At 39.0% G+C, this 10,659-nt stretch overlaps 1 protein-coding gene across 1 annotated transcript in view; it reads left to right on the top strand.

Moving 5' to 3' along the window:
* LGR5 (leucine-rich repeat containing G protein-coupled receptor 5) overlaps positions 1-10,659 on the top strand; it is a 102,202-nt gene that overhangs the window by 73,544 nt on the left and 17,999 nt on the right. Inside the window, exons 13-14 of the mRNA XM_015561329.1 lie at positions 1,320-1,385; positions 2,324-2,395. Coding sequence (XP_015416815.1) covers positions 1,320-1,385; positions 2,324-2,395 — 138 coding nt within the window. The remainder of the gene's footprint in view (positions 1-1,319; positions 1,386-2,323; positions 2,396-10,659) is intronic.

Here is a 10,659-nt window from a genome sequence, read left to right as displayed (position 1 = left end):
TCCCTACTTAGTAGCTGGTGATCTTAAGCAAGTCATTTCACATTGTTTGGGGATCATCACAGTGTCTCCCTCATAGAGTGACCACAGGATTAAAAGAAAAAGTTCAGGTAGAGCTGTAAACATGGTATCTACATGTAAGAAGTGCTTGGTCAATGTTAACCACGAAAATCATTAGGTAGAAGTTAGGTAGGAGGTGATACTGTGTCTTTTATGTAGAAGAGGATTTTATGCACCCTCTACTAAGAGGTACACAGGAAGGATTTGTCCCCTTGAGGTCTGTAAAGATTAGTGAACCAAATTACTATCAGCTTTGATAACATGTGTGTCCATTTTATTTCACTCACTTTTCAAAATTACATACCCTACTGTCAGTCAGGTATACTTGTGTATAGGTGGGAAGTATGGTTTTGCTATTTTGTTTTTGATTTGGGTTGATCTTTGAAACCTCTACTATAAACTACAAATTTGTGTTTGCAAACAGCTTTATCTGAACTATTTATGTGTAGGAAATGAATTGTATTTCTATATAAATTACATTTATCCAATAAATGTAGAATAAAGTGATCAATTAAAGAATAAAATAACTTAAGAGCCTCTTAGTTTTAGTTGCATAGTGGGAATCTAGTTTTAAGAATTAAAATCAGGCATAAAAATGTGTTAGCTGATTAGCTGATAACTTCTAAAATACGAGACAAAATTTTTTACATATATATCTATGTTACTTTATCTACCAGATTTCTTTTTCTAAGCTTTCTGCAAATTACCATGGCTTGTTTTAGATTAGTTATATTTTACTCTAAATATATCCAGATGGTTTTGTTATTCTGTAATTTGTTGAGTTTTGGCTGAAGACTTTCTTAGATTTCCACCCCTCCCTTTCTCGTAGTGATTGATTTCCAAGTTAATGCTATGTTTTGAATTGTTGTTGGGTTTTATTTTAGTCAATTAGAAAAGAACCAACAGTGATTCTTTTAGCTGTAGATAGCAGCTCTTAGAAACAGGCACAATTATTTAATTTGATTTGTACTCATTTCGGTAAGATAATAGCTAGAACATTGTAGATCATCACTAACAAAATATAAATATATTCATTAAGTAAATTATTTAAGTCAATTAAAGAAGTATAACAGTTACATTTTAGTAAACATTTGAATCTTCTGCTTAATCCAATAACGGTGGCTACCTGCTCCATGTCAGAGTGGAGAAATGTTCAGTGTCGGCCTTTAGGAGATATATCATCTCAAAGGGGAAAGGGGAATGTTTCCTTACAATGAATATGTAACAGATTTTTTTTCCCTTTTCTACCTTCTGTTTTTCAGAGATCTATCTTACAACCTGTTGGAGGATTTACCCAGTTTTTCAGTCTGCCAAAAGCTTCAGAAAATGTACGTCTATAGAGTCTCTAAGTCACCTAGCCAAACTCACATATCCAGGACTCATTGATTTGCTTGGGTCACTGGAGAGACATTTCATGTGTGTTCCCTTCTTACACACACAACATGACTGTATGAGATAGCTATAAAGTTTGGAAATACAGATAATACTATTTTACCATTCATTGTATTGTAAGTAAACTATTTATTATTTCCTTTCCCCTCCCTCCCCTGTCCCCATGAACTTGATGTAATAATGAAGTCCGTCTGTTTGAGCTTTGGCATTTTGCTAAACTTACATATCCAATAAGTGGTATGTGTGTTTTTTAATATGGGGGACTTGAGTTTGTTGGTATGTTTGTGTCACAATAGTCATCTTTAGGGGAGGTGCCATATTTGTCATATTTGAGGTGCCACTGGTCCTACATACACATGAAACATTTTAGAAGTCCTTTCTTAAAATTGCCACCTCCATAAAACATCAGCCTATTGCTTTATACTTATACTTTGGTTTTGATCAAAATAACATTATCTATCTATCCTTTCCCACTTAATTTTTCTCTGAAAGCCTTTGGAAAATTAAGGGAGAAAGAAATAATCTATGTTTGAAAGGCAGATTTGAAACTCCTGAAGACCCTAAAATACAAGAAAGGCTCAGAAGGCAGAGCCAAGAGAAGCATTCTCAAAGTATTTAAATGAAGATGGCATTTGGGATATAGTTTTATGTTCACCCAAAAGAACTAGCTGCTTTGAAAGAAAGACAAACAATACTTCTTTAAGTGTATAAATTGCAATGTTCTTTTTTAACCAAAAATTTTTTAAGTCACTTGACAGTCAATTTCATGTGTTTCTTTGATTGAGGGCAGGTATTCCCTCTGTAAATGTTCTCAGAAGATTGGTCTTTGAAACAAGTGACTTTGAAATCAATCTTTGGACCTCTGTCATTTCAGAGACCTGCGACATAACGAAATCTATGAAATTAAGGTTGACACTTTCCAGCAGTTGCTTAGCCTCCGATCTCTGTGAGTATTGCCTCCCAGCACCTTCCCCATCATAGAGCACTTTCTTTCTTTCTTAGGTCTTTCTTTAATAATTTATTAAAGAAATTATTTCTTTAATAATTTCCCTTTATATGCACATTGTGGGCATATATTTGCTATGAAAAGGCAAATATTTTGCTAGTCATCATTTCCAGAATTCAGAAGTTGTAAATTTGCAATCTGCTTTCTGCCAGTCAGCAGATCTGAAACTTTGGTAAAGAGGAAGGAGGCCGCTCTGTGAATAACTGACAAAATGTGTTTCTGTTTATGGCCTGGAGTTGTCAGGGATTGTTTTGTATACAAAGATGAAATGACCACACAATTCTTCCTGCCCATTTATTCTTTGGGAGTTAAACAGTTTTTCTTTCTTTCTTTTTAATTATATTTTTATTTTGCAATTACAGTTGACATACATTATTATATTAGTTTCAAGTGTACACCCAGTGAGTAGACATTTTACAACTTACTAAGTGATTATCCTGATAAATGTCATACCCCTCTGACACCACACATACTTATTACAATATTATTGACTATATTCCCTGTGCTGTACTTTACTTCTATGGCTATTCTGTAACAACCAATTTGTACTTAATTCCTTCACCTTTTTCAACCACTCTCTCAAGTGCCTGCCCATCTAGCAACTGTCAAAATGTTCTCGTATCTATGAGTCCTTTTCTGTTCTGCTTGTTCATTTATTTTGTTTTTAAGATTCAATTGTTGATAGATATGTATTTATTGCCATTTTATTGTTCATATTCTTTATTGGTTTTTCTTCTTCTTAAAAAAGACCCTTTAACATTTCATGCAATATTGGTTTGGTGGTGATGAACTCCTGTAGCTTTTTCCTGCCTGGGAAGCTCTTTATCTGTCCTTTGATTCTAAATGATAGCTTTGCTAGGTAGAGTAATCTTGGGTGTAGGTCCTTGCTTTTTTCATCACTTTGAATATTTCTTGCCACACCCTTCTAGCCTGCAAAGTTTCTGTTGAGAAACCAGCTGACAGTCATATGGGTGCTCCCTTGTAAGTTACTACTTTTCTCTTGCTGCTTTTAAGATTCTCTCTTTGTTTTTAACCTTTGGCATTTTAATTATGATGTGTCTTGTTGTGGGCCTCTTTTTTATTTAAATAAATTTTTCTCTTTCTTTCTTTTTTTAATTCTTTATTGTTTGAAATATTACATATAGTATTACATATGTCTTCTTTTTCCTCCATTGAGCTCTCCTCAGCCACCCCCAACCCCAGCACATGCCCTCACCCCCTTAGTGTCTGTGTCCATTGGTTATGTTTATATGCATGCATACAAGTCCTTTGGTTGATCTTTTACCCACCCGCTTCCCCTGCCTTCCCTCTGAAGTTTGACAGTCTGTTTGATGCTTCTCTGTCTCTGGATCTATTGATGTCCATCAGTTTATGTTGTTCATTATATTCCGGTGTAGGCCTCTTTGGGTTCATTTTATTTGGGACTTGACACTTCCTGGACTTGTATGTCTATTTCATTCACCAAGTTGGGGAAGTTTTCTGCCATTATTTTTTCAAATAGGTATTCAAGTTCTTTCTCTCTCTATTCTCCTTCCAGCACTCTCATGATACAAATGTTGTTTTGCTTGAAGCTGTCCCAGAGGCTCCTATACAATCTTCACTTTTTAAATTCTTTTTTCTTTTTACTGTTCGATTTGGGTATTTTGTGCTTCTTTATATTTCAAATCACTGATTTGATTCTCAGTTTCATCTACACTGCTGTTGAGTGCCTATGAATTATTTTTCATTTTAGTTAGTGTATCCTTCATTTATCACTGATTCTTTTTTTATAGTCCTTTTCATGCTGTTGAATTCTCCTAAATTCCTTGACATTCTCACCAAGTTCCTTGAGCATCCTTATAACTGTTGTTTTGAACTCTGTATGTGGTAGTTTGCTTGACTCCATTTCATTTAGTTCTTTTTTTTTTTTTTTTTTTTTTTTTTTTTTGGTGATTGCTCTTTCATTTGGCACCTGTTTCTTTGTCTCCACATTTTGTCTGATTTCCTGTGTCTGTTTCTGTTCATTGTGTAGAGCTGATACATCTCCTGGAATTGGTAGAGTGGTTTTGTGTAGTAGATGTCCTGTAGGGCCCAGTGGCACAGCCTCCCCCATCACCTGGGCTGGCCATTCAGGGCGCACACCTGTGTAGTCTGTGTGTACTGACCTGTTGTAGTTGAGCCTTGATTGCTGTTGGAGTCACTGGAAGGGATTGACCCCAGGATGATCAACTTCAAGGATCAGCAGCAACTATAGTGGATAAGCTGCTATACAGGATTCTATCCTACAGAGCAGGGTAGAAGCAGAAAAGTAACATGATTCCATTTCTACTCAAGAATCTCTTTGAAGAATGAGATGAATGGGTAGAGACTGATGGTGGAAAGATTGTTTAGGAGGATGATATGATATCCAAGTGAATGAGTCCATGGGCCTGTGGTAGAAGAGTAGATGAAATGGAACTGGCAGAGTTTAGTGAGTGACTGGAGGTGAGGTCTAAGGGGCAGGAGGAATTCAGGGGACTCAGACACGCAGCCTTTAGAGTCTGTGTCACATTCTTTTGGCATCTTTGAGAGGCAGTTGGGTAGTGGAGTGGTAAATTGCATTATATATAAATAGAGGAGAATGTGTTAAGTTGGTGCTTATATAGTATAAAGAAAAATCGCAAAACAGATATATAAAGGAGAACTTGGTGAGGGTTATTGTCTAAGCCATGAAATTGGAATGATTGACTTTTTTCCCATTTTTACACTTTCATATACTCTCTAGTGAGATAATTATGTGACCCAATCTAACTCAACTTTAACAAAATAACCACTGTAATAAATTAAATCAGCTTTTGTTTGGAGATGGAGAGATACCTCTATTTTAATATATCTTTCCCCATGGACCTTCAGAAGTGGACCCAATTTTCAGTTTCTTATCTTCCCTCTTTAGGTTTACCAGGAGCCTTGGCATGGTTAGAATTCTAGCCTTGACTTGTGCCTTGTTAACTATGTGGCATTTTGAGCTCCAGAGTCTTTATCAGTAACTTGAGTGGAATGTAGAAATGAATGTGAAAGCTCAGGGAAAGCTGAAAATCACATGTGAACTATGCATTATTAGTATTTGTGGGGGGGGGGGGGGGGGGGGAGGGTCATCAGATTGAAAGCCGTGGAAATAATAATAAGATCAGAAAGCTCTGGATATGGAAAGATAATGATTATATTCTATTAAAAGCTGATTGAAACCATAAAAACCTAAATTGTGATTTAGTTAGTTAGTTTGACATTTATTCATCCATTTACTTATTTAACAAATAATTACCGAATATCTTAAATGGGCATGGAGCTCTGCTGGATGCTGGGGGTTAGAGAGCAAATATGCACACAATCTTTGTCCTTGTACAGTTTAGTGAGTGATAAAAAATAATCGAAGAATCAAACTAATAAATGTAAATTCATAACAGTGATAGATACTTTGAAGGAACGGACTATATTATTATAAGAGTACATAAGAAAGGATTGGAGTGTTTGACCTGTTGAACAAGATCAGGGTCAAGGAAGTGGTGGTTGCTGTTGGACTTAAAGTATAGGAATTAGCAAGATACATACAAGAGGAAGTAAGAGTATTCCAGGCCAAATGATGACCATCTGCAAAAGTCCTAAGGCAGAGGAAGAATGACATGTTCAAAGACCTTAAAGAAGTCTAGAATATCCGGAAGGCAGGGCACCAAGAGAACATGGGACATCAGTTGAGGCTGAGAGACATGTAGGGTCCTGACAATGTGGCCATGGTAAAACTTCTGGCCTTCATCCCAAGGACAGTGGGGAAGCCATTGAAGGGCAATGATATAATAATGAGGATACGATATCCCAGCGATCAGGTGATATTTGGGCAGAGTTGGTCTTCATCATGCTTCGGATCAGCAAGTTGAATCCTCTATTTTCTATCATTATGTTTACAGAAAAGACTAACTTAATGTAAACTTTTCGATACAAAGAAGAATTTGTAAGTTTATGCCTAGAAGTGAGTTAACAAAATGGCACTGTATATCATTCCAGGTAGCGTTTTAAAAAAATCATCAGGCTATGTCTATTTACTCAGTCAACAATGGTGGCTATTTTGCAGAAGTCATTAGGATAAAAATGAGCCAAATTTGGCTTTGAGTTACACCCACTAAATATTCACTTAAAAAAAATATTGACAAATCGAAGCAATTAAATTCCTACCTCAATTGAGAAGATAAATTTCAGTAAAATCCTAAAAGAACAAAAAAGAAAGCCTTATAGGTATCTAGAGAATATGTTTTGTGCAGTAGGGCCAGGAAAAGCAAAGGCCTGAGGTAGGAGTAGGCACAGATGTTCAAGGAGCAGCAAAAAGGCCAGTGTGGCTGGAGCAGAGTATGTGAGCAGAAAACAGGCAGGAAATGCAGGAAGAAAGATAAGTGGGGAAGATGTAACAAGCCTCCTAGGATATCGTGAGGAATTTGACATTGACTCTGAGATAAGAGAACAACAGAGGGGTTTGGACAGAGAAATAAAATCATCTGACTTTTATTTTAATAGCTCCCTCTGACATCTGTGTTGAAAATAGACTGAAGAGAGACAAGGTTGAAAGCAGAGAGATAGTTAGGAGGCCATTGCAATGGTCTGGGCAGGGAATGAGCAGGACCTGGGCCATGGCAGAAGCAGTGAAGAAGGTAAGAAATGGCCTCAGGCTTTGCTGACGAATTGAATGAATCAAGGATGTCCTCATGGTTTTTGTTCTGAAAACTAGAAGCATATAATGACTATTTCTGAAAGAGGGAAGACTGTGGGAGAGAAATCTCAATTTTGAACATGTTGAGTTTGAAATGTCTGCTAGTCTCCACTGTGGAAAACTTTTTTAAAATTAAATATTGCCTGTCTCTCTTAACAAAAAACAAAAACAAAAACTGATTACTATACTGTTAACAAAGAGTCTGCCTCTTTCCTTAGTCTTAGCAAAGATTCTGACCATGAAGTCCGATTAAGTCATTCTCCTACTCAAAACTATCCAATGGCTTTCCACTGAATTTAGAATAAAATCTAATTCCTTGCCACAATCTCCAAGACCCTTCCATGCATCTTACCTGCCCAACTTACCTGATAACACCCTCCTCTTCATTCATTATACTTCTCTAGGGGCCTTATTTCTGTGTCTTGCACATGCCAAGATCATTTTTGTCTTAGGGACTTGCTGTTTGCTGTTGCCTCTTTCTGGAGTACTCTCCCCACTTTGTTTCCTGTGTACCAGAGACTGGGTGTGATCATTCAGATTTCAGCCTGGGTGTTATCCCCTCAGAAAGTTCTTTTGTGCCCTAGCTGGTTTTGCTCAGTGGATAGAGCGTAGGCCTGTGGACTAAAGGGTCCCAAGTCCAATTCCAGTCAAGGGCACATGCCTGGGTTGCGGGCTTGGTCCCCAGTAGGGGGCATGCAGGAGGCAGCCAATCAATGATTCTCTTTCATCATTGATGTTTCTATCTCTCTCTCCCTCTCCCTTCATCTCTGAAATCAATAAAATATATATTTTTTTTAAAAAGGTTCTTTTGTAATTGTTATCATTATCTTCATAGTCCTCTCATCATCTGAAATCATTCACTCATTTACTTACACATTCACTTATTGTGTCCCTGCTCCCTCCCCAACAAGGTATCTTATCTGACCAGTTTGTCACTGTATTCTCAGCATTTAATACAGTGTCTGGCACACTTTAGGCACTTAGTAAATATTCGTTAAATAATTGAATAGAGGTAGGAGCAAAAGGGTGAGCTGAGAAGGAAAACCCTATTCTGTCTTATAATCAAATACTAGAGGCCCAGTGCATGGGATTTGTGCACTGGTGGGGGGCATGGCCTACAGGGACCAGCCTGCTGTGGGAGCACCTCTCATCCTGGTCAGCCAAGTGGCTGTGGACCTGCTCTCTGAGCAGCTGCTCACTGGTCCAGCATCTTCTGTGGAGCCGGAGCACTCACCTCTCCAGGGGACCTGGTTGGGGCCAGGCCCCGAGACAATAGCACTAAGAGGCAGTGGAGTAGGCCTCAGTCCCACGGCGGCCACAAACCTGCCTTCCAGCCTCCAGGGTCAGCTCTGAGAGCCTAGCAGCAGCTCTCCACAGCCTGTGGGTGTCTAGAGGAGGCACCAGAGAGCAAGAAGGAGGAGCCTGGGGCAAGGAGGCAATGTTCGCAGCCCGAGTTCTTGCACATTGGCCCAGGGCTCGCAGCAGGAGCAGCCACTCATCCTGGTCAGCCAAGTGGCACTCCCACTGTGGTGGTGCACTGACCACCAGGGGGCAGCTCCTGCATTGAGCGTCTGCCCGCTGGTGGTCAGTGCAAGTCACAGCGACTGGTCAAATGGTCGTTCTGGTCATTCTGCCTTTGGTTGCTGGGTTTTTATTATATAGGATGTAATTACGTTGGCTACAATTTTGCCTCTGTTGACGAATGCATTTTATGTTGTAGACCTTACAGATTTCAAAGTATTTCATGTGGGATTTTTGTATTGCTTGTATTGATATGCAAACCATCCCCATTTTTCATATGAACATGATGCTCATAGAGACCAGATAACTTCCTTGTGCTTACTCTGCTTTCAAGCGACAGTCTGACCTGACCTTGCATCCATATCTCCTGACTTTGAATCTAGTAGTTAGCTCTCTGTGATACCACAGGCACTGATAATTTTTCACAAAGCAGCATGTAATCAAATGGGTCAGATAAAATTAAAAGTGGTCTCAAGTTTTGCTGACTGTGTCTTTTGTCCATTTTTAGAACCAATATCAGGTTTGTTAATATCTTCTGTCTCTGGTATCTATATATATAAAAGCCTAAGCAACCATCCAACTGTTTGACCATCCAACCAGTAGCTATGATGCGCAATGACCACCGGGGAGCAGATGCTCAATGCAGGAGCTGTCTAGCGACAGCAACTTTGCAGAGTGCCCTCTCGCACTCCGGGACCCCTTGGGGGATGTCGGACTGCTGGTTTTGGCCCAATCCCCACAGGCCAGGCTGAGGAATCCCACCTGCCAGAGGGACCCCAACCCCACATACTCCAGAGACGCCCTTCGGCCCCAGTGCCATCCCAGGTGCAGCTGGCCAGGGAGGGACAAAGGTTGGCTCCAGGGTATGTCTGGCCCATCCCACCCAGTCCCATTCTGCTGGCCACCTTCTAATTCATTTCCTTTCAATGTGCATGAATCCGTGCACTAGGCCTCTAGTGTTTAAATAATTTTCTTTATTTTAAATACATATTCCTCAGACTGACTACTCGCAATTAAATAGGAATAAAAGAAATCTCCCAGGGAATATGCTCCTTTTAAAAATGTTACCTAGTTTGACAATCTCTAGGGGCTTTATAATCTCTGAGAAGCCTGAATTAATGTCAGTTTCAATATGTTCACAAACCACAGTTACTTTACAAACAACATTCAGAGCAAGGTGAGGGATTGTGAGCCATTTCCACCTGAGATCCGGCAGAGCTACACAGAGGAGGACCCCACACACACTGGCTCTTTCTGCAAGTCTGCTCCCTCTCAATCTACTCATGGGCAAAAAATAGTGCACAGTGCCCTAACTGGTTTGGCTCAGTGGGTAGAGCATCGGCCTGCGGACTCAAGGGTCCCGGGTTCAATTCCAGTCAAGGGCATGTACCTTGGTTACGGGCACATCCCCAGTGGGGTGTGTGCAGGACGCAGCTGACCAATGTTTCTCTCTCATTGATGTTTCTAACTCTCTATCCCTCTCCTTTCCTCTCTGTAAAAAATCAATAAAATATATTTTTTTAAAAATAGTGCACAGTTATCATAAGTAGTGCTTCAAGGGGGTGGGAGAAGGATGCTCCTCTCAGGTATTCAAGACTTCCCAGAAGCCTTAACTAATATAACATTGTAAGTCAACTGTAATTGAAAAATAAAAAATTATTTAAAAAAGAAAACACTTCCCAGAAGCCTTAAAATTGACATTTTACTTTATTTTTTTCTCCTCGGTCATCACGTCAGCCCTTTATTTTTTTTTTTTCTGTTCATCAGATTATTTATTCACTTGATTCTTAGATTCACTTGTTGATAGATGCATGTTTGTTGTTCATAATTTGTATCTTTACCTTTTTCTTCCTCTTCCTCTTCTTAAAGGATACCTTTCAGCATTTCATATAATACTGGTTAGGTGGTGATGAACTCCTTTAGCTTTTTCTTATCATTGAAGCTCTTTGTCTGACCTTCAATTTAGAAT

The sequence above is a fragment of the Myotis davidii genome, unplaced genomic scaffold (genome assembly GCF_000327345.1).
Source record: "Myotis davidii unplaced genomic scaffold, ASM32734v1 scaffold54, whole genome shotgun sequence".
Taxonomy (NCBI): Eukaryota; Metazoa; Chordata; class Mammalia; order Chiroptera; family Vespertilionidae; genus Myotis; species Myotis davidii.
Note: the sequence above shows the minus strand (reverse complement) of the source record. Positions and strands in the feature narration are given on the sequence as shown.